Source organism: Siphateles boraxobius, unplaced genomic scaffold (assembly GCF_051911475.1).
Source record: "Siphateles boraxobius isolate OS27281-9 unplaced genomic scaffold, OSU_SipBor_1 25, whole genome shotgun sequence".
In the NCBI taxonomy this organism is placed as follows: Eukaryota; Metazoa; Chordata; class Actinopteri; order Cypriniformes; family Leuciscidae; genus Siphateles; species Siphateles boraxobius.
The window spans coordinates 26,230,327-26,255,000 of NW_027508866.1; the positions used below are offsets into that span (position 1 = coordinate 26,230,327).

Here is a 24,674-nt window from a genome sequence, read left to right on the forward strand (position 1 = left end):
TTTCTCAGACCTTTAATGAAGCAGGACTTTGTGAATCACTGAACAAGAACATAATGAAGTCTGGATATGTAAAGCCTACTCCTGTTCAGAAATATGGAATCCCCATTATCTCTGCTGGGCGGGATCTAATGGCTTGCGCCCAGACCGGATCAGGAAAAACGGCAAGAACCACTCTCTTGCATGCTGTTCTTATTTAATTATCATCTTTCCTGTCCGTTCAGAAGATGACTTGTACATGTATAAGTGCACTGCCTGACTGCTGTCTCTGTCGTCCCCCAGGCGGCGTTCCTGCTGCCCATCCTGCAGCGGTTCATGACTGATGGAGTGGCGGCCAGCAAGTTCAGCGAGGTGCAGGAGCCCGAGGCCATAATCGTGGCTCCCACCAGAGAGCTCATCAACCAGATCTATCTGGAGGCCAGGAAGTTCGCATATGGGTACACTACAATTTTCAGCCATATAAATTGGCCAGTTTGTTCTTTTATAGTAGGGCTTGAACTAACCTTTTATTTTTTTATCGATTAATCTATTTTTCTCTCTCAATTTAATCAAATCTAATGGGTGGTTTATGGTTTATCTATTGATTATTATCTGAATAGAATTAATTCTTTCTTTGGTTAATTTACCAATAAGTAATAACCAGTAACTTACCAAAAATGAATAACCGTAACTAATCTCTGAACTTTTACCTCATGATATTTTTTATCAGAAAAGATAGTTTATGCAGTGCAGGCCTAATTAGGAAAGTTGATGTCGACATGAATCCCTGTAAAATAACTAGGAAACAATACTAGCTGACCACTACAGTACAGTTTGCACAGTGAGGCTGAGTATTGATACAGATTTCATCAGTTGATTTCTGATTTTACAAGTGCGTGCGTGCGGCGGCGCTCATTAATGGAAGCTTGAATATTAGCTGAGATTCACTTGCAGAAGCTCGTCCTCTCCTGACAGTGAAATGGACATGTTTGTTTGACTTTCTAACATTTACAGATGGAGAATATACCTGTGAAATTTAAGTTAAGCACGGAGGAAAGCACCACGTCTCAAACGCATTAAACAGCGCAAGTATTAAATCTGTCTGTCAGCAACAGTATATCAGAGTATCTGACAATGCAAGCTGCTTTAAACTTGTTAACTAACGTTATATCTTACCAGCTATTTTGAAGCGCTTAGTACAATTTGTCCTAAACATGACACAAGCTTATATCATGTTCTTTCACTGCTGGAGCTCACACTGCGTCAAGCCACACAAGTGGTTTCAACAACCAGATGCATTTACACATGTCCAGTTTCGTCTGTAATGCGGCCCAGGCCTCCTCCTGAAGTGGTTTGAGCGATCGGATTTAAATGAGTCTCGAATGCGTTTCGGTGGGCATTTACACTGGGTCTTTTCACGATCGGATAGCTATCCGATCACAGAAAACGCATGAAGTGGTCAGGTGTAAACAGCCATTGACTGAAAGTACTTGGTGAGATAATGTAATATTAGTATTGGATGTCCGTTATGGCACGTTCATTTGTGGAATATGCAGTGAACACAGCCAAAGTTACAGCACAGTAACTGTAATGTTAACTACCCGCAAATTAAAACCTGCAACCGTTAGCCCAGTGCATCATAACAATCGTTGATTGCTGAACAGAAATTGTGACAGATGGAGTGTCATACAAGTAGCCTACTGTAAGGTTGAGGATGGCCTTACTGTGCGTTCACACCGCCGCCGGCGAGAGCGTCAAAGTGGCCGGAAGTCATTCGTTGTCAATGAGAGCCGGCGGCGAGCTCCGGCGAGAGCGGCGCGGCGCGTCTTGGACGGTGAGAGCTGCGAGGAGAGTTGAAGTCAGGTCAACTTTATGGTAATAAGGAATGACGCGGTTCGGCGGCAACCAATCGGAATATAGAGGTGCTCCGTTTGAGAGGAGTCCAGAGAACGCAGTCCTGTAAACTTTGGTTCCGACCACATTAGTTCCCAAGCAAAATTGAGGAGGTTGATCATTTGAATTTGATAAGGCGCGCAACACTAGTATTTATAGGCAATATTTTCTTGCTAGAACACTTGTTTTTCAGCGGGAATGCAAATTATAATAGCACTTAACCATGAACACAAAAGCCACACCACACAAACGGCTTTTAATTTGTTTATTTCATTAGCACACATGTCACTATAATTAAGTTTCACTATAATTCAATTTTCTGCAAAAATAACGATCGACATGCTTGTTTGCTTTTTGGCCCCTTTAAATACAGTTGTAAAAAAGGCCACGCGTTCGATCTACGTCAGAGCATCAGAGCGTCCACGAATCTTTCGCTGGCAGGGCGGCGAGAGCGAATTTTGCCGCTCTCGCCGGCGGCGGTGTGAACGTACAGTTATGCATTACACTGCTCTATTCCAGTAAATAAATGTATATGTCTTGGCAATTAAATACTTTTAATACAATTAAATGCTTTTCAATTAAAATAGGCTATTTATCAGGCAGGTGCCTGTGCACTGTCAGAGTCTTCTGGGTAAAATTGAATTACAGGTTGTTGTTGCACTATCTCATATTTTGTTCACCGTCTTCATATTTTCAGCCCTTCAAATTTCTTCAGTTTTACAGCCTGAAAATCATATTATCTGGGAAGCAATATTTGGACATTAATATAAGGAAAAGTATTATTCATAGGCATTATCTACTTAGACAGTGATCCATTTTGAAAAATAAAACTTGTGATTTGCTTAAATATCTGATCCTTCTGCTATTACGAAACACAATTTTGCCTGTTTATAGTATTATCTCTTTTAATGTGATAAAAACACTAAATAATAAATTTGACTATGTATTGGTATGTAATTTACGGTGTTGTAAGGTGCTGGAAAAGGCTTTAAAATTGACCTTGAAAGTGCTTGAATTTGACCTTGGAAAATGTGTACAAACCCTGCCTGCAGCACACACTGAAACCGATATGAATGACAGTGGGCAACTGGATATAGCACAGCATATTTTAAAATGAAGGATTTAAAAGTTTTTTGATCGCGTCTCCTGTGAAGCTGATCTTCTGTTCACATTCACTCACTTCACACGGACCGACTGTCACTCGCAGAAACAGGTTTATGCCGGCTATAAATGCACACTTCACAAGATATCACAGCTGGTTTGTGAAATTAAATGTTTATTAGATAATCAGAGATTTGTTTAAATGATGTACATGCGCATTTTCTGAATGTTGACGGTATGTGAGAGTATTTTAGCCTGATTGTTTGCCTTTTCTGTTACAAATAATATAAAAGCAAATGCTTTTTCGCCTACCATTTACTTTCTTTGTTTACCAGTTCTGTCTAACTAGTATTAGATATGACTGACAGATCGTAAACTAATGAAGACTGAGAATGTGAGCGCTGTGATCAGGCGCTGGTGTTCTCGGCGCCGCCTGTCAAAATATAAGTCCGGCTTCCAACACATCGGTCAATCAAAAACTTCTCGGCCAATGCCGATATTTTGATGCCCAATATCGGTATATTGGTTGACCGCTATTAGCATTGTCCACACTTGGGCTCTCAAAAAAATCCCTCATTCATTCTATATTGCTTGTAGTCACCAAGTTGTAAATTGTACAGCAATTTAATCTCCTTAAACAATTGGTCTTGAATCTCGTAGGACCTGTGTGCGTCCTGTGGTGGTTTATGGCGGTATAAATACTGGATATACTATTCGAGAGGTGTTAAAGGGCTGCAATGTTTTGTGTGGGACCCCTGGAAGATTGCTTGACATCATTGGGCGTGGAAAGGTAGTTTTTTTTCCTCTTCATAATATACCATGTTTTTAATAACTGAAGTTTTATGAGTGTTTGACTTGTTCCCGTCAGGTTGGGCTGAGTAAGCTACGGTATTTGGTTCTGGATGAAGCAGACCGGATGCTGGACATGGGCTTCGAGCCAGATATGCGAAAGCTAGTGGGATCTCCAGGAATGCCTCCAAAAGAGGATCGGCAAACCCTCATGTTCAGTGCCACCTTCCCCGAAGAAATTCAAAGGTCTGACTGACACACTTAAAAAGTTATTCTTCCAGAACCAAATTTTTCCAAACCTGTATAACTTTCCTCTATGGAAGATAAAAACATGCTTTAAATCAGGAGTTCTCAGCTCTGCAGGAAATTGGACCTCAAGGGCCAGAGTTCAGCTCCAACCTTGATCAAACACAGATGAAAGAAACTAATCAAGATATTCAGGATTACTATAAAGATATAGGCAGGGGAGTTTAATCAAGGCTGGAGCTGAACTCGAGGGAAGTTTACCTCGAGGGTTGAGAAACCCTGGTTTTCTAATCTATTTATTTGATGCATTGATTTCTTTGACGCCATAATGTTAGCCAGGGTTCAAACTAGTGCCAAATGCAAGTAAAATTAGGCGTTGGAATGGGTTTACTTGCCAGTTGTCTGGTTATATATATATAGTAGTGCTGCATGTTTCAGTGTATAGCCAAAGCACACCATTGTTAATTTTCAGTTTTGATTTAAGGTAAATGTTTCTCTGCCAGTGCTCTTTGAATTGTTAATTTGCACTCCAACTATCTTTGGAAATGCGTAATGTCAACCAAGAAGCGTTAAGATCTGTGGTTTTCAGTCAATATAAAAACTTTGTTTGAAAAAAGAAATTAAGACAACCATACATGTTAGTATTGTAGTTTTACTGTTCTGTAAAATAAAATAATGCTAATAGTGGCTTCAGCAGGACTTATGTATGCATACAATCATGTATTGCATGACAGGTTGGCAGCAGAGTTTTTGAAAGTGGACTACCTCTTCCTCGCTGTGGGTGTGGTGGGCGGAGCCTGCAGTGATGTGGAGCAGACCGTTATTCAGGTGGACCAGTTCTCCAAGAGGGAGCAGCTGCTGGAACTACTCAAAACTACAGGTGTGTGTTCACATGCACAACATGCCTTGAGGACTTGTTCACATGCATAACATGCCTTGAGGACTTGAATTTCCCATTCCAATAAATGAAAGCACAAACATGATGCTTGTAAAAGAGTCAGAATCCATCTGTTCCTCACAAAGCTATCAAAAGGATATGCAAGTTCACAGAAACCCTTCTCTCTGCTGCTCCTGTCTGTCGTTCTCCATCCAGCGGTTTCAAACAGTGTTCAGTTACGGTCACAACAGTCTCGAAGGTTGCATTCACGCACTATAAATTCTCAAGATGTCGTCAACGTGCGTAACCCTGTAAGACCTAAATATAGAAAAAAAATTCTGTCACTGTCACCTGATGTTGTAGGAGGCCTCTGCTGCAAATAATGATTTAAAAAATTTGTTTAAGTAAGTTAAGAAAATGTTGTAATATTGCAACGTTGGGCCTATTTGGGAGCAGAATTTCAGCATTTGCACTCACTGTCAGAACAAATATACAGAACTAATGGCTCATTTGAAGAGTGGATTGCTTACATACAGGGTTCCCGCAGATCCTTAAAAAGTCTTAAATTAGATTTTTAAAATTTAAGGCCATAAAAAGTCTTATAAAGTCTTATTTTTACTAATGAAAGGTCTTAAATTTTAGATGACACTTCGACTTAGATATATCTAAATGTTTTCCAAATTAAAACTATCTAATTAGCGTAGTATTATTTTTTATTATTCTATCTTTGTGGATTTGCTCGTTCACGTGACAATGCGCATCACATTCGCGGCAGAATAACGTCTGTCTCCTGCACGTGAGAGAGGAGAGAAGAAGAAAGTTGGCAAATGTCAGTTCAGTAGTAAGTTAATTCTTTGTGCGTTGGGGTGTGCGATGTGTATTGTCTACTATGATATTGTAATCATTGTTTTAACGATGTACGAGGCACTGTGAGCTGACATCGCATTTGTCTCTCGTGCTTTCACTGCGTGATGTGTCAGTGCAGTTATAGGTATGTCCCCAAATTAGTTTTTGTCTTATATTTATATTAGGTTCTTATATTAGAATATCACATCAGTAAGAGTGCCGTTTTCCCGTGCACAAGTGTGATATTTTGTTATACAATAGTTAAATTAAAAATAAATTAACATTGTGAGTTACTTTTTAGACACCATATTGACAATATTATTTGTTTTCCCTTTATTTCGCTGACGAGAATTTCAAAATGAAACCGTAGCAGAGTCTAATGCAACAGACACCGATGATTTCTTGACTGAAATCCACGTTTTAAACGAGTCATTTTAACGATTCAATGAACAATCACTTGTTTCTTTCCCGAATGAATCAGCCGTTTGAACAAATCGGTTGAATGAATGAATGACTCCCTCAACTCGCTTACGGTATTAAGACTTGCTGTCGCCTACTGGCGGTTTTAGTTTCATATTTAAAGTACCCTTTAATTAAAACGTTAAAATTAGAAATCATTTCATATTTAAATATTGAATATGGATTTTTTTTTAAACTATCTCATAGCTTTATTTATGCAATTGTAAATGGAGTGTAAATATTAATGCCTCTTCTGATGCTGCTTCTGTGTCACCTCTGCACTGCAAAGATGGATTTTGATTGAATGATTTAATTTGACTGGTAACGGTGGTACTGTATAATTATTGTGTAATTAAGTATTATTGTATAAATAAGTATAATTACTGTATAATTTAATTTGAATGTTAGTATTTGACATAAAAGGTGATGCAGAACTCTAAATAAGTTTAGAAAAAATGTCCATATGTAGGTGAAAATGCCCCTGGAAATCAATTTAAGTCGGCAAATATTGCACGTTAATTAATCATTTCTGTCACTGCTGTGAACTGACCACTGCATAGAATATGAAAAATATTAATGTCTGCTGTCAACAACAGGCCTAAACCAGCCATTGCACCAGCACAAAAACACAATCAGTAAAATATCATCTAATTATTATCAACAAAACGTTTAAAATATCGAGATATATTTTTGTCAATATTGCACACCCCTAATGTACGGTCTTAATTTTGATTTCTTCAAGTCTTAAAAAGGTCTTAAAAAGCCTTAAATTTGACTTTAAAAAGTGTGCAGGAACCCTGTACATAACACCATAACTGTAAATATCATGAGTAATAATCACCCAACAGTCATGGTTTAATTAATTAGAATTTATTAAAAATATAAATTTTAAATACAAAACGGATAAACTGTCAAATAAACTTTCCAGTGTACACTTGCAATGGTAGTCCTAAAAGCAGTTCCTTTCCTCTGAAAAAAGCAGAGATGGAAATTGCACTTCATGCAGAGCGTATTCAAATATCCTTTTTTGTAGTGTCTGCGCCGTCCTCTCATTCTGAAATGAAAATAGAGTATGTTCAGGTATAAATAATTTAGATATAAATTAATCCTATTTATGTGATGCATTCCACTAAAGTCACACAATTCTAAAAGGAATGTACAAACCCCCAGACCTCTTACATTCCAGAACATTAACACCTGTCCTTGAACAATTGACCATGCAACCCCCTATATATCTGAACATTCACACTGTCCTTGAATAACAATCCTCCCAAAGCATTCCACAAACAGTTTTTGCCTTGCAACAAGCAGATATTTGGGCAAACAAACAAAGCCCATATACAATTTTACTGCTAACATACAGGAACAACTTACAAATAAATACTGGTACTGAAAGGACTTACACTGCAACCAGAAATCATTTATTCATTCAGAATTATTCAAATCTGATCTAAACTAAAAATGATAACATGACACATTAAGAAATTGTGAATCATCAAATACATTATATTTCTGTAAGTATTTCTTTTGTGAACATTTGAGAAGTGTATACATAGATGTTATTTATGGGTCAGTGACAAATAAGGGTTGTCAAGATGAGAAATTTGAAAATCTTGTAAACGTGTTTTAAAAGCATGCTTCAGGTATGTTAAAATGTAGATGGTGCAAATGTCATTTTTAATTACATAAAATCAACATAAATGCACTATTTTTTACAAAAGTTAGACAATGTACTTGAATGAGTCAAATGATGTAACTGCCAAATAATGAGAAATATAAAATTTTATATGCACCGAGATGGCATGTAAGTGTACTCAAAGAAATAAATACTTTTTAATATCACACGAAATTAGATTTGATTAGTTATCTCTTAATGTTATTTTTAACCCATTCACACGTAAGTGTAAAATATTCTAACTGACCCCCCAGCGTGAGTTTTCAAGGTGACGCTTCATTGCTTGTCACGACAGCGCAACCACAACACAGCACTGAATGAATGATGATCTGCTTTTGTCATTTTTTCCTTTTTTATTAAAAATATTCACATGAGTTAGCTATAGCATGAAACTGATATTCCGATTGTAAAATATGTTCAAGTTGATGTTTTGTTTAAACGCCTATAACGATCACGTTAGTTTAGTTTAGCTGTATGCTTAGTTTATATTATATTTTTAAAACTATCATAAACTAGTGAAATCTGACTAAATTGGCCCCTAACAGAAAGGCTTGTAATAGGAGTCAATAGGTGTAACCGGTTACACCATTTGATATTTCAGTTTAAAATCAATTTTGACAGGCATTATAATGGACACCAATGTAAGCATGTGGTCTTGGTAGTGGTAATATTTAAAAAATCACTTTAAAGGTTAATACTCCTTTTTATAATGATGATGAATTATCAATTATTCCAGGGGTCATACCATTTGACATACTTAAGAATACCGAACCATACCCTAAAAATGTCAAATTATCTCACATTTTAAAGAGTTTCTAACATTTGCATGCAGCAGTTAGTGTCACCAGGGGTCCTTCTCTGTGATATAATTTCCTGTCACACAGTCGTCTTACACAATATCAACAAAATGGCTAATTTAATGTTGGTTACACAACCTTGACACTTCAGGATTTGACTAATATATTTATAATTTTCAGAACAATGGTGTTCCATTTACTTTTATTTACTGTTAAATAGTTCTAATCTAAGATTATGCCAAACTAGCTGATATGGTGTTTTGAGAGTTTCACCTTTTTTTAAACGGTTCAATTATTTGTTACAAAGTTTTTATGGTTACACCACATTGACATTTTTGCAATTATCCCCCAAGTAATCTCTCAAAATAAATTAAAACTAGAAATTTTAGACCTCAAAACAGAGAATGTATGCAAGTAATTTGCCATTTTATTTTGAAATCTTAACCCTATTAAATTGGACAACCATATGGACACACAAAAATGAGTGTCACGTCATTGACTCTTGAACTAGAATGATTCCGTTGGTGATCAGTAGGGATGCTAACAATTAATCAATAAACTTGTCTATCGTCGATTAAGCTGTCATTTTAAATTGAATCCCAAAACTGATGTTGAATCGTCATTATGTAGGGGCTTCCGCAACGGAGGAACCTTTTCATAGTTCCTAGTAGGGCTGGGCGATATGACAATTATCGTATTATCGACAATGTCTTGCAAGTATCGCGATGTCGATTACAACATTGTTTACAGAAGATTATAGTCAATATCAAAAAATGACATTTTACATAGCCCTAGTTATACACATATTTATTCGCATGCGTTAACATGAATAAAATATTTGTATAGGCTAGTTGGTAGAATTATCGCAATTCTATTAGCGCAAGACGAAAGTCTTTTCTGAGCTGCGCACTACAAAGAGCTGCCTCTCACACAGGGTTCCACGGATCCTTAAGTCTTAAATAAGACTTTTTATGAGCTTATATTTTAAAAATCTAAAGTCTTATTTTTACTTATGAAAGGTCTTAAATTTTAGATGACACTTCGACTTAGACATATCTAAATGTTTTCCAAATAAAAACTATCTAATTAGCGTAGTATTATTTTTTTATTATTCTATCTTTGTGGATTTGCTTGTTCACGTGACAATGCGCATCACATTCGCGGCAGAATAACGTCTGTCTCCTGCACGTGAGAGAGGAGAGAAGAAAGTTGGCAGTCAGTTCAGTCGTAAGTTCATTCTTTATATGCGTAGGGGTGTGCGATGTGTATTGTCTACTATATTGTAATCATTGTTTTAACGATGTACGAGGCACTCTGACATCACATTTGTCTCTCGTGCTTTCACTGCGTGATGTGTGCATTAATAGGTATGTCCCCAAATTAGTTTTTGTCTTATATTTATATCATATTATGTTCTTATATTAGAATATCAAATCAGTAAGAGTGCCGTTTTCCCGTGCACAAGTGTGATATATTTGTTATACAATAGTTAAATTAAAAATAAATTAACATTGAGTTACTATTTAGACACCATATTGACAATATTGTTTTTTTTCCCTTTATTTCGCCGACAATAATTTCAAAATGAAACCGTAGCAGAGTCTCAATGCAACAGACAGCGATGATTTCTTGACTGAAATCCACGTTTTGAGTCAATTTAACGATTCAATGAACAATCACTTGTTTCTTTCCCGAATGAATCAGCCGTTTGAACAAATCGGTTGAATGAATGACTCCCTCAACTCGCTTACGGTATTAAGACAGTGACTGGCTGCCGCCTACTGGCGGTTTTAGTTTCATATTTAAAGTACCCTTTAATTAAAACGTTAAAATTAGAAATCATTTCATATTTGAATATTGATTTTAAAAAAACTATCTCATAGCTTTATTTATGCAATTGTAAATGGAGTGTAAATATTAATGCCACTTCTGATGCCGCTTCTGTCACCTCTGCACTGCAAAGATGGTTTTTGATTGATTTAATTTGACAGGTAACGGTGGTACTGTATAATTATTGTGTAATTAAGTATTATTGTATAAATAAGTATAATTACTGTATAATTTAATTTGAATGTTATTTTTTGACATAAAAGGTGATCTAAATAACTCTAAATAAGTTTAGAAAGAATGTCCATATACAGGTCCTTCTCAAAAAATTAGCATATTGTGATAGTTCATTATTTTCCATAATGTAATGATAAATTAAACTTTCACATATTTTAGATTCATTGCACCAACTGAAATATTTCAGGTCTTTTATTGTTTTAATACTGATGATTTTGGCATACAGCTCATGAAAACCCAATATTCCTATCTCAAAAAATTAGCATATCATGAAAAGGGTCTCTAAACAAGCTATTAACCTAATCCTCTGAATCAACTAATTAACTCTAAACACCTGCAAAAGATTCCTGAGGCTTTTAAAAACTCCCAGCCTGTTTCATTACTCAAAACTGCAATCATGGGTAAGACTGCCGACCTGACTGCTGTCCAGAAGGCCATCATTGACACCCTCAAGCAAGAGGGTAAGACACAAAGAAATTTCTGAAAAAATAGGCTGTTCCCAGCACTGGACTGTTGCTCAGTGGTCCAAAGTACTTTTTTCGGATCAAAGCAAATTTTGCATGTCATTCGGAAATCAAGTTGCCAGAGTCTGGAGGAAGACTGGGGAGAAGGAAATGCCAAAATGCCTGAAGTCCAGTGTGAAGTACCCACAGTCAGTGATGGTCTGGGGTGCCATGTCAGCTGCTGGTGTTGGTCCACTGTGTTTTATCAAGGGCAGGGTCAATGCAGCTAGCTATCAGGAGATTTTGGAGCACTTCATGCTTCCATCTGCTGAAAAGCTTTATGGAGATGATTTCATTTTTCAGCGACCTGACACCTGCACACGTGCCAAAACCACTGGTAAATGGTTTACGGACTATGGTATTACTGTGCTCAATTGGCCTGCCAACTCTCCTGACCTGAACCCCATAGAGAATCTGTGGGATATTGTGAAGAGAAAGTTGAGACGCAAGACCCAACACTGGATGAGCTTAAGGCCGCTATCGAAGCATCCTGGGCCTCCATAACACCTCAGCAGTGCCACAGGCTGATTGCTTCCATGCCACGCCGCATTGAAGCAGTCATTTCTGCAAAAGGATTCCCGACCAAGTATTGAGTGCATAACTGAATATAATTATTTGAAGGTTGACTTTTTTTTGTATTAAAAACACTTATTTTATTGGGCGGATGAAATATGCTAATTTTTTGATAGGAATTTTGGGTTTTCATGAGCTGTATGCCAAAATGATCAGCATGAAAGCTGAAAGTTTAATTTTTATTACATTATGGAAAATAATAAACTTTATCACAATATGCTAATTTTGAGAAGGACCTGTATAGGTGAAAATACCCTGGAAATCATTTTAAGGTGGCAAATATTGCACAATTAATAATTTGTCACTACTGTGAACTGACCACTGCATAGACTATGAAAAATATGAATATCTTTGAGTCTGATGTCAACAGGCTTAAACCAGCCATTGCACCAGCACAAAAACACACAGTAAAATATCATCTAATTATTGTCAACAAAACGTTTAAAATATTTAGATATATTTGTCAATATTGCACACCCCTAATGTACGGTATTAATTTTGATTTCTTTGGGTCTTAAAAAGGTCTTAAAAAGCCTTAAATTTGACTTTAAAAAGTGTGCAGGAACCCTGTCAAAATGCACGGACAAATACACTCAGAATTAAATCTCACAATTTTCCTAGTTAATTTATAATTTATAGTAGCTAGGCTACACACCTTGCATTCCCTGAAAAACAATTTATCCTTTCGTAATTTTGTTTAAAAAAAATTCTGGTTTTCTTGATCATTTATGATTTTTTTTATTTGTATGCTATTCGTTTATACAATTCTGTTCTGCAGATGAAAATAATTAACTATCCTGTTAATTCGGAATAGCAGATATATATCCAATTAAAAAAATATCATATAATCAAGTAGTGTAGGCCTAATTTATTTTGGTTTGCAGGCAAATCAGATTAACAAATTGTAGAAGTAACTTTACCCGTTTCTGAATTTTAATTTAAATGTTGCACATTATAAATAGGCCTAATCAATATGGACAAATATGACCATTGTAATTAAAATTAAAAATGAAATGTTTCGTTATATATTGCAAACGGTTGAAGACATTAAGTTGCTTTGAATATATCATGCACATGTTCAGAGTTTACAATGTTGGCAGCTCCGTTACAGTAGGCTATATTGGGAGCGTTATACATATACGTATATGTATCTAAATAAATAAAGCTATACTTATTTTGTAAACGGCATAAGATCACCATTGAACTCTAAACCAAAAAAAAAACATTTTTGCTCCTGCAGAACGAAAACAATTCGTTATTGGTTCCTGATTTTAGACTAACAAATATATTATATAACATCAACATGAACATGCATTCATCATTCTATCACCAAATTTGTTTCTTTTCTGCTTAGTTGTATTTAACATTTCTCCTCGCGAAATGAAATTGTTTCACACACAGATGTGATAAGAACAGTGTGGAAATTATTAGCAACACTAACATAAAAGCAAAGCTAATATTTTATGCTCGTTTAAGCTCAAACTAAGGTAAAATATTTGACGTTTTTAATCGCTAAATCGCAGGCTATCATTAGATAAATTGTAGCCAAACATGACTTGTTGACTATGTCCGTAGTGTCTCAGGCGGGGTGTGTTGGGGGCGGGGCTTGGATAGACGATATAATCGGATATCGCAATATTTAAGGCGATTATCGATAATTTTTTTTTACATATCGCCCAGCCTTAGTTCCTAGACCTATTGGAGGATGTTCCCGGATTTTGGCGCGTTCGCACCGCAGGAAATAAGAACGATTTTCATACTAGGAACTCCTTTTGCAGGAACTAATTTATATCCCAATTCAGAGTCTGCCTAAACCAGAACTATAGGAACTATCAGGGATGTTAGTGTTCACTAATACTGAATCTGCCATCTTAAAAAAAAAAAGCTCAGCAACTATTTCTGCTCAGCAACACTGGACATCAAACACACGGTGTACGTTAATAACTTTTCATATACTGTCTGCTTTGTTCTATCTAAAAATCTATTACACAGGACTGTTAGAGATCATAAACTAATGAACTCGGGAATGCGAGCGCTGTGAGCTCAGGCTCTGGAGCCTCATGTACAAAGACTTGCGTTGAATTCATACTAAAACATTGCGTACGGACAAAGCTGGAAATGTGCGTAAGCACAAAAAAAACAGATGTATGAATCTCTGCGTACGAAGGATCCCACGCATGTTCTCTTTGTACATCCCAATTAACGTAAAATTGAGTACATGTTAATCAATGAGTGCATTCACACCGAGAGCAGGAGCAACGCGTGAGCGTCGAGCAGGAGCGTCGCGTGATCAGCAGTGAAGCGGGGTTTCGGCGCAGAGTCTATTTTTGCTGCTTTGCTCGTGCTCAATTAAAGTGATTGTTTAGCCTGGCTGGACATGTGGCAGACGAGTGAACAACTGTTTGCGAAATAAAACTTGCCATTGATGTACAAGTGATTGCAATAGGCCTGTGTGTTTTGAGAAACATCTTTATACTGCAAGGCTATATTTTATTTTTATTTGCCATGTATATATTATTTTGGCATTATGCCATTACCTGTTGTCATACAGAAGTTTAGTTTCCTAAATAAGTAAATATATCACTTTTATTTTTTAGTTGAATATAGGGATGGGGCCGATCCGATCCAGTATCGGTATCGGCTCCGATACAGCCATTTTTGCCGGATCGGGTATCGGTCAGACGAGGCCGATCTAAATCCGATATTGTGTGTTTACTATTGTGTTATTGTTAAGCACCACAAAAGTATTATTTAAGCACCATTAAGTGTTCGTGCACTATATTATAAGTGTTCTGAAGCCATTCTATAGTATAATGTGAGATAGAAATGAATATTTAAGTCATTAAATTCAAGATCACGTAAACTGTTCCCTTCGCTGCGGCTGTCAATCATTCTTCATTCAGCAACAGCGCGTCGCGTTCGGTTATGACAGTCAACTCGATGAAACTCTCCAAGATGATTCAATTACTATTATTATACTTGATCTGTAGATAAAGCTCTATGGTTTCGGATAAAATGACTATCTTGCTGGACTTGCTGTACCTTAATCATGTTACTTTTTAACATGTGTCTGTTAGATCACAACACTGGAGAGCACTATAATTGTTCTTCAAGCACACAGTAACTGAAATTTAAAACTGTTAAAAGAAAAGGCTGAATAAACTATTGCATAGATAGATACTGTACAATACACTACGCATCAATATGTCTTTCCTTTGTGCGTTGAACTTTTCAATGCGGACTCGACGCGCTGCGCGCTGTGACTCCATGTTGCTTCAAGCGCATCATTCTGCGCTCGGTATCGGCCGATATCCAAATCAGGTATCGGGATCGGATCGGAAGTGAAAAAATGAGCATCGGTGCATCCCTAGTTGAATATATGGAAATGAAAATGATTCTTCCATACCATAACACTGCACTTAGATTGTGTATTTTTCCCACACCAGGATTAATAATTTATATTGTTCTATTTTATTTAATTTGTTCATAAAATGTTCTGTTATATGTAAAATGTTCTAATTAAAGAAAAGATAGAAAATAAATATTTGTGTTTGCTGTAAAGTGGTTCGAAAAAATAAAATCGGAATCGGCTAAAATCGGTATCGGCAGGCAAAACTCATTAAATCGGAATCGGCCTAGAAAATTGTAATCGGTGCATCTCTAATTAAATGAAAATTAAAAAAATACAATTAGATAGAACCATAACTTTAAATGCATCGCTCACCAAGAAGCCACCCATTGCGCATCCTGCCAGCTGGGAGCCTCATCCCAACCATGCTGTTTGTAATGATGTATGAATCATGGGTTGACCCAGGCCACCTTTCCACAATATTTGATAGGCGCATTTGTGCTTCACATATCTGCACATTTATTAAATGGAAATGTTTCCGATTCACATATGCAAATTCTTCTTCAGATGGTGCCTTTATAGCAATGTGTGTGCAGTCGATCGCTCCGATTACATTAGGAAAACTGGCTATCGCTGCAAATTGCGTTTTAATGTTTGGCTGGTCAACTGCATCATATGGGAACCTTATATACCTGGTAGACATGCGGATGATCCTGACCCATACCGCTGGCATTGCCCAGCTCAAAGACGACTGGCTTATTCCTGAGTGGCCTGCCAGTTCCCTTTGGAAATAACCAGTGGCCAGGAAAACAAGTGCACCTGCAAGGGTACGGGGACTGCGTGGCTCCTCGCTGTCACTCTCTCTAGATTCGGACACAACTCTGCACAGAGCTCCAAGAGGATAGCCCTTGGAAATCTGAAACGGCTGATAAGCCAGTCATCACCCTGGGCCAGAAAATCAATTGTCCCTAAAAACTTGTTCTCTTCGGATTCTGCCATTAGCAATGTCCTCGAAGGCCAAAGCTGCCATTGCCATAGACTAGGGATGGGACGGTATGAAAATTTCATATCACGATTATAGTGACCAAAATTATCGTTATTGGTGATGCACCGATGTGAAAATTCTGGCCGATACCGATATTTACCGATGTCTATCTCTGTATAGAAAACACGTTTTTATGATAATCAAATAAAGAGCTTTTTTCCAAAACATTTTTTTTTTTACTTGTAATTTATTTTCAGAAATGACTGATATTGGGCACATTTACCCGTGTGCAAAATGTCATCAGATTTTCAGAAGAAAAAATAAATATTTATATAAAAATACATTTTTATAAAGGATACAAGTGTGTCCTGAATTCACACTATGAATAAGCCAACCCTGAGTATTCTCAATAAACATCTAACTCACTTGAGACCGAGTCACTGTATTCTGTGAACAGTACAACAGTTCAAAACTTTAAAGTACAGTACTGTCCTACGAAGGCAAAAGACCTTAACTTCTATTTTATAGCACAATGTTATGATAACACTTCAAATGTAAGCAATACTAACTCTATTAGACTCACTATGATAAAACATGGCTTCACCTGTATAAACAAGAAGTTGAAGTAGTGAGAATAGTTGGAATGTCCTGTATGAACAAATGACGGAGTATGTTTCCACTGTTCGATCGCGTCCGCGCCTCTCTCACGCGCGCCACACACACACGGTCGGGCTACAGATTAGGTGTCCCTAAAGAACTGTATCTAGTAGTTCCGCATTGTAATGGATTTGCTTTCTCGTTGGTTGTTTGACATGGATTTTAACCAGGGTTCAACAAAAGCTAAGCTCTAAATTACAACATTCCTGCTGCTGGTCGTTGCGGCTCCAACCAACCAGCTCGCGTAGTTTTCAGTCAGTGGACTGTCATTGACAGGCGAGAGCTAGCATTTTATTTCAGTTGTAATGTTAGTTAGCCTACATGTAGCCTTGTATTACGGGCTGTGAATTAAGATATCCTACAAGCCTGCTCTAATGCAGCGCTTGTTACTAGATAAGTTGTTAATTATGGCTCGAAACGTGTTTGTCTAGTTTGTGAAGTAGCATCGCTAGCTAAAGGCTACCGCTAGCTATTACTGGATTTTAAAGATTATCTTTATGCACCCGTGTCATGTGTCATTCTTACCTTGATCTTGGTGTTTACGTTTCAAAGCCATTTTCACCATAATTTCCCCCCGAGAGTATGCCATTATTCAATAATCTAACAAAAGTAATAATCACTGTGAAACATGTATTTACGTGCGTGTCTGAGGTGATTTAATTGCTACATCATAACCCCGTAACTCCAGCGCGACAATACTTTGGTCAGTCAGAACAAGCCACGCCTCCAGCACCTGCTTCAGCACATAAACAAACATCTCAGCCTACACACGTCAAATACACAGGAATGATTATCGGCCTGTTCGCATCAGCACTATTTTGACATCGGAACGATACAGATGTGTAAAAAATGTACCATATCGGCCGATATTATATTGGCGGCCGATATATCGTGCATCACTAATCGTGATTTATCAATATTATCACGGTTTTGTTAAAACGAGATGAAAGTGTTCAAAAAGAACTGATGCTCACACTGAAAACATACTATATTTATGTAGGCTATATGATGACTATTTGTTTCAACACTGAAACAAATATAAAGTTTTATATTTTAAAATCAACAAACAAAAGACATTTTGCTTGTTTTATTTGTTACGGAAGATAATATTCTGTGGCATTTCCTTCATAATGACCGTTGTCAATAGCAGCGCATAACAGCTCACATCCATGTAGCCTAACTTATCACAACGGACGCGCGCTCTCATTTCATTCAAATACAACTTGACGTCTTGCGTCTCCGTTTTTGATTGTATTGAAAATGAAATCAGAGTTTTATTGTTTACAGAGTTTGAAAATATTGTTGTGATCCTCTTGTCTGGACGTTTGTTTTGTATGCTGTACAATATGGATTTATAATGGGTAAGATTGAATTGATAGATTGATGTTTTAAATGTCCCCATAATTATGTGGGAAAAAAAATCGGTGTAATAACTGTACAATGAATATACATTATCCCTTAAATGTCACTCTAATAGTCTTGTTTGAACTTGTTCGTTCGTCTTTGGCTCAAAGCCACTTGCTGCAAACTTTTCTTCGCGGAAGCTTCGTTTATTTCAAGTGAGAGATAAAATATTTCAACTCAAAACAACATTTTGTGCCCAACTATTTCCCAGACGTAGTTCTAGTATTGAAGTCAAAGTTAACATGCCTTGCGTTCGCTACAACAGTGTGTCTGCAGTGACTTTTTTGTGCATGTTCTGCAGACAGGGTGACCAACCCCGATAAGTTTCCCTCAGGACTTTTGTAAAAGACAAAATAGGACCACAGCTCAGATTTGGTCCTCGACTTAAAAGACTGAAATACCTCCCGAGCACGGTCTCTGCCTCCCGCCATTCCTTCTCGAATAAAAAAATAATACATTGCGCGCTGCTGAACTGTTGTTGGCTGGACAGGATATACAGTGAGTTATTAAAATCGCGATAATCAAACACTGTTTTAATGATAATTAAAGTTTAAACGATAATACTAACCGTCAGTACATTTTATCGTGTTTTATAGTGAAACCGGTAATCGTCAATTATTTTATAAATTGCAAATTAATAGCAATGCTTCCCACAGGTGGTAGTGCGACACTTGTTGAACAATTCGTTGTGTAATGTTTGCAACTTCACTTCATTGCCTGTAAGAGTCGCCAACGGACAAAAACTGAGAAATGTATTTACGCCAGACATGAAATTGGCGTTCCTCCACATTCTCGCGTTAATTTCACTGTTTGTACATCCGACCGTGAGCGTGAAAGCTGGCGTACGCAAAGTTTTTGTGCGTACGCAAGATTGATACATTAGGCCCCAGGTGTTCATAGCGACATCAAAATAAGAGTCACAACAAGCGTGTATTGCGTCACTTCAGAGTTCATACTGGCGGTGCGAATGCAACCAGGAAAATGTTACTAAGAGAACCATTAGTTCTTGGGTAATCACCCTGGTGGCAGTTCCTACAATTAACCGGTGCGAAAGCCCCAAATAACATCAGATGGTAACTTTTTCACTGTCAAGACATTAAATTATCAATTTTATGCCATTTTGTGTTTGCAATTACAGGGACTGAACGCACAATGGTCTTTGTTGAAACCAAAAGAAGTGCTGATTTCATAGCAACTTTTCTCTGTCAGGAGAAGATCAATACTACAAGCATCCATGGGTACCGTATCTTCCACTCTCTTCTCTCTCTCCTCCCACAATAACCTGTTCTTTCTGATTGTGTGTTGAAAAGTAGCTTAGTAACCCCTGAACTGCGATTCTTTATGGTAATCAATCATTGATGCATGGTATTATGATTCGCTTCTAATCGAACACTTTTCTTCTCTGATCAGTGACCGGGAGCAGCGGGAGCGAGAGAAAGCTCTCAGTGATTTTCGCACAGGCCAGTGTCCGGTGCTGGTGGCCACATCCGTCGCTGCCAGAGGCCTGGACATTGAGCATGTGCAGCATGTGGTGAATTTCGACCTGCCCAGCAGTATCGATGAGTATGTCCATCGCATTGGAAGAACTGGACGCTGTGGGAACACTGGTCGGGCTGTGTCATTTTTTAACCCAGAGTCAGACACTCCAGTAGCTCGCTCTCTGGTCAAAGTCCTTTCAGGGGTTTGTACTTCTCACATTCCTTCAAACACTAACAGCCGTGGTTTCACCAGGAGTTCACTGCCAGAGGGTGCGCTAACCTTCCCAAAATTTAATATTACGATCTTGTAACAATCCCGATCCACAATTTGTATCATGATCTTACCAATTTTTTATTTATTTGCCATACCGGGAACATATCAAAGCTCACATGAACTAGCAATCTTCCCAATTTTGATGTACTATCAAGAATATACCAGACTGGATAAATCCCATGGAATATTTTCAATATTTATAACAGTATTGCTTTAAACAATCAGTTGTCAAAATAGTCAGCATAGTAACTGCATGTTTTAATGTAAATGCTCACAAAGAAGTCTTTTATATATTTGACCGTTTAGCAAATTTAACAAATGAAATGTATATATTTTAATTACACATCTCACCTAAATGTCTTCTCATTCATTTGTGTTTCTACAATGGGATAATTTTGTTGCTCAAGAGTTTATACAACCCAGGGAATCTTGATTTCAATCTTTGAATTAAATTTAAAAGTAAATAAATAGACTAAAGATACAAATGAACTAATTTTTTTTGGGTATGTCTAATACTAGTATTACAACAGAAACTACAGACACTGAATACAGTAATCAAACGACACAATTTATACAGGACTAAAAGTCTAATCAGAGGCCATTAATCCTGATTCCTTCCAATTAAAGTGATTTTGTTTTCTCAAAATTGAGACTCATTAGGCTGCTATCACTTTTAAGAGCTAATACTAACACATTATTGTGTGTGTATATATATATATATATATAAAAACACCGTGCTTCATGTCTGCTAAATGATAAAATGTAAATGCCAAAATAATGTCCGTAAACCTCCGTCTCGCAGGCTCAACAGACGGTTCCCAAATGGCTGGAGGAAATAGCTTTCAGTGCTCATGGGACAACAGGCTTCAACCCACGGGGGAGAACGTTTGCGTCTACAGACACGCGGAAGGTATGCCACACACATCCCTATCCAGAGTTTTTTATTAATGCCAAGGTATCAAAAATATAAGTACATAGCAAAAATTACATACAATGAAATAATAAAGCAAAGCATCACATATACACATAATACATTGGTTATAGGCTGTGTGTATGTATATATATATGTATAAATATACATTTTTATTTGTAAAAAAATAAAATAATAAAATAAAAGAGTTAGTTTACTGTCCCTGTCCTGAGCTTCAGCTGCAGTGATGCGTGTCTGAATGGCTTCTGGTTTGGTTCGCAGGGAGGATCCTTTAAGACGGACGAGCCGGTGCCGGCAGCATCAAACCCAGCATCCACCGCAGCCGATGACGAGGAATGGGAATAAATACTCCTACACCTTGTGTTCTTATACAGATTAACTTTTATTTTTGAGTTTATTCATTTCTCCGACATGTTTGTTAAGTTGAGTGATTAAGGTAGCATTACAAAAGCTGTTGCATTTAAAGTCACATTCTTGAAGCTGTAGGTTTGATCTCAAGGACAAAATACTAATCAAGACATGATGCCTTTTAGCAGTTTGGATTGATGATTTTTTTTTCTATCACTTGTTTTGACTGGAGCACAACTGAATTAGTGGATTTGTTTTAAGTTGTCACATTTTAACACTTTGCTAAGAGAGTATTGAGTTTTGTAAGTCTTTACCTGAAGCTCATTCCTACAGTTGTATCTTATCAATCAGTTCTGTTAAATGTGACAGTTTGCAGGTTGTTTTTCTTGACATTTTCGTCTTAAAGCCAAAGTATACAAGTAAAGAAACTTGTTTTGCCAATGTACCTTGCTAGATAAAGGTAAATAAAGTGATTGTTTACCGGACATCTTTGTTTCAAAATCTGATTCCACAGTTCAGGTCTGCAGGTCTTCTGAAATCTCAAGGGTCATTTTAAAATATTGCTCCAGTTTTCGTTTACTATAAATATTTAAACAACAAGCTGCTTTGTGTTTACAGGAGAGGGGCATGTCTGGTATGGTTGTAAAACTAGGCTACTGTGAGAATCTGAGGTTTTCATGATAATGGATTCTATCAATGTCCACGTCTGTATTTTATGGAAGCTATGATAAACAAAAATAATTTCTCACACAGTAACCCTTAACCATAGCATCTGATCAGTAGTGGCCAGTATTGGGTCACTCCATTATGTATGCATAGTGTTTCATTACCCTTGTGCATCAATTAAAAAAAGTTACACATAGCTACAGAGGACAAAAATGTCCATGTCAAAAAACTGTCAAATTTTAATTTTGTTGAACTCCAAAACTGATATAAATTCAAAGCCATAAATCTACAAGTTGTTCCAAATTTGAGGATATCGAGAGAAAAAAAAAAAAGAGCTTTCAGTAAGGTTTTGTTTGGACGCAGTAACAGATTTTCCCCATTGGGTGCCAGCAAAATCCACTGGTGCACAGTAGTTGGATTTGTTTTGCAGTTGAGTTATTCTCTCTCAATGTAACAAACATACACATTTATTTATAGCACCCATACTAACCACACTCTGACATCCATACCAACACACCCACACAATTATCGTTGCACAATTTATCCAATTGGCTCTAATATGCCGAAACAGAAAACTGGAATAAAGCGAGTATTTGCTTTATAGGCCAAACCTGAAAATATGGCACGATCTGGTAAAAATTTAAATTGTGAAGCCATGCCAACATAATGAAAGCCTGTTAATCAAAATTGCATAATTTTATAGTTAAATTGCTCTGGGATTAAAAATCGCAGTTTTAATGGGTTTCAATGGGGCCATTTTTGTCAAAACGACGCTGAGGGAGTATTTTGTGTACCTAGTGCCAAATAGATTTTTTAAAAGAAAATGGGGTGAAATATAAAAATTCCAATAAAAATACACACCTGTGGCAAATTTTATGCAGTTAGCATTAACATAGACAAAGTTATCGAAAAAGCCAAAAATGTCCACAAGGGTTAACATCAGTGTAACCCAAGGGGTTTAGGGTTTCAGGTAGGCCTAGGTTTATTTTAACAGAAACTGAATAATCAAATAAAAAAAAAACACTGCTTAGTTTTCACTATGAATGAAATATATCCTGATTCTTATTAAAGCTACAAAAGTTATTCAGCAAGAGCAGAGTGAGTTTCTGAGTTCATGACCCCAGTTATTGCAAGCTGTTGCAATATGCATATCGCGATATATACATTTGTGATATTTTGATAATTTCGATATATTGTGCAGCCCTTAACAACTGTAAATAAACAGTCCTGCTTCTCTGGTTTGTTTAGCTGAGTTGTGTCCTGAAAAGAAGAGGCAGTAGTTTTTAATGGTCATAGAGGTTTAAGGAACACCGTGAATTATCAATCCATTTTTGTATTTTTATTTTTAAAATCTACACCATTTATTTTTGTCCATTGCATGAAGTCTCAAAAGACTGGCACAAATCATTAATACTTGTCCATTACTTATTAAAGATACGATGAGTTTAAGGTGACTTTCAGCTACAGTGTATTTTGGTATCCATTAGAGAAACAAACACTATATGACCCTTCAAGGAGCCCCAGCCTCATGGTTTTTCCAGTTTGAGATTTATTGAGTAAGGATTTTAAATATACATTTCTACTCAATTTATACCGATAAAATATGAATTTTGCATAATAAGAAAAAAGTATTTTTATAACATGCCCATGGAATTATATGACGTTGAAGGGGTGAATTGAAATAAGAAATATCTGTATATTTAGTCATCTGACCTATTTATTTGTTTTTAAGTCATCTTGAGCCCCTTAGAAGTATTCTGAAGCCCTGGAGAACCACACTGCCCTGGGGCCTATATTATACACATGTGAACTCTTATAATTTCTAATAATTATGTAAGAGCTTGAGTAATTTCTAATACCAACAGCAATACTATTACAATAAGATTATAATGCTTAATATAAACATTATATTTTAAACATAAATAGAAAAAACTATAAAATAAATAAATGAGACTCTTTGCTGATTAAAGATTTCAGGAACTCAATATTAAATGTTAGTTTTGTGTTTAATAACTTTTACTACATTAAAAGGACACATTTGGATCTACATTAAGATCTGTTCTCAGAACAGCTTCCATCGCGTATGCACTACCGCCCGCTGGGGAACTGTGGGTAATGTAGTTGTTTGAACTCTTTCTCACGTTCCACATGCGTTGTGTATCCGTTAAATCCGCACTACTAATCCCATGCGTCATCTGACAGGCATGTGCCGTTTAAATACTGAGTTTCCTTTTCAAAACATTTGTCTGAGCAGATTGTCGGTTTATGTCTGGTTTTGGTAAGTTTATAATTAAAACTTTCTTTTTAGATGAGTTTATATTTAAAAAGTAAAGCAACAAGCGATAATCTTGTGAAGCGTACTGATATGTAAACAGAAAGCCACATATCTGACAGTGTTGTTTATGACAGATTGAGCTGACGTAAAGGCATTTCAGTGTATGCAGTAATGCTCGCATGAATCATGTGTTAATCTGTTTCTCTCGTTATAGGCTAAACTCATATACTTTGGCTGGGCTTAAAATTATGCATTCACACATTCACATTCGTGCTATGATTTACCTATCATATTATTGAAGAGAAACTGCAGGTGTCTTAAACTGAGTATAGACATATTTCACTATTGGACATTGGATATGAATGGGTGTTTTCCCCCATAGCAGCTACTGGGGTCATATAATAACACCTGATAATGTCATATGACTTTCAAAAGTGTCTTAAACAGCAGAGATGATATTATGAGCTTCAGCTTATCAGTGAATGGCGTTTATATGCAGAAGTAAAAT

The 24,674-nt window shown here is 36.8% G+C and overlaps 2 protein-coding genes across 7 annotated transcripts in view; both read left to right on the plus strand.

Annotated features, from left to right (window-relative positions):
- ddx4 (DEAD (Asp-Glu-Ala-Asp) box polypeptide 4) overlaps positions 1-21,710 on the plus strand; it is a 49,942-nt gene extending 28,232 nt beyond the window's left edge. For 5 of the 6 annotated variants that reach the window (XM_077243375.1, XM_077243380.1, XM_077243376.1 and 2 more), the window contains 9 exons: positions 9-161; positions 280-434; positions 3,631-3,760; positions 3,839-4,005; positions 4,740-4,885; positions 19,333-19,432; positions 19,605-19,875; positions 20,749-20,856; positions 21,139-21,362. In XM_077243375.1, the coding sequence (XP_077099490.1) occupies positions 9-161; positions 280-434; positions 3,631-3,760; positions 3,839-4,005; positions 4,740-4,885; positions 19,333-19,432; positions 19,605-19,875; positions 20,749-20,856; positions 21,139-21,222 (1,314 nt within the window). In that variant the 3' untranslated portion in view covers positions 21,223-21,362. Of the gene's footprint in view, positions 1-8; positions 162-279; positions 435-3,630; positions 3,761-3,838; positions 4,006-4,739; positions 4,886-19,332; positions 19,433-19,604; positions 19,876-20,748; positions 20,857-21,138 lie in introns of all 6 variants that reach the window. The other variant, XM_077243378.1, reaches the window with a different exon arrangement.
- A 2,343-nt stretch (positions 21,711-24,053) lies between these two features.
- The window catches only part of slc38a9 (solute carrier family 38 member 9), a 15,964-nt gene continuing 15,343 nt past the window's right edge, over positions 24,054-24,674 (plus strand). Inside the window, exon 1 of the mRNA XM_077243381.1 lies at positions 24,054-24,169. The gene's annotated coding sequence lies outside the window, so the exon portion shown is untranslated. The remainder of the gene's footprint in view (positions 24,170-24,674) is intronic.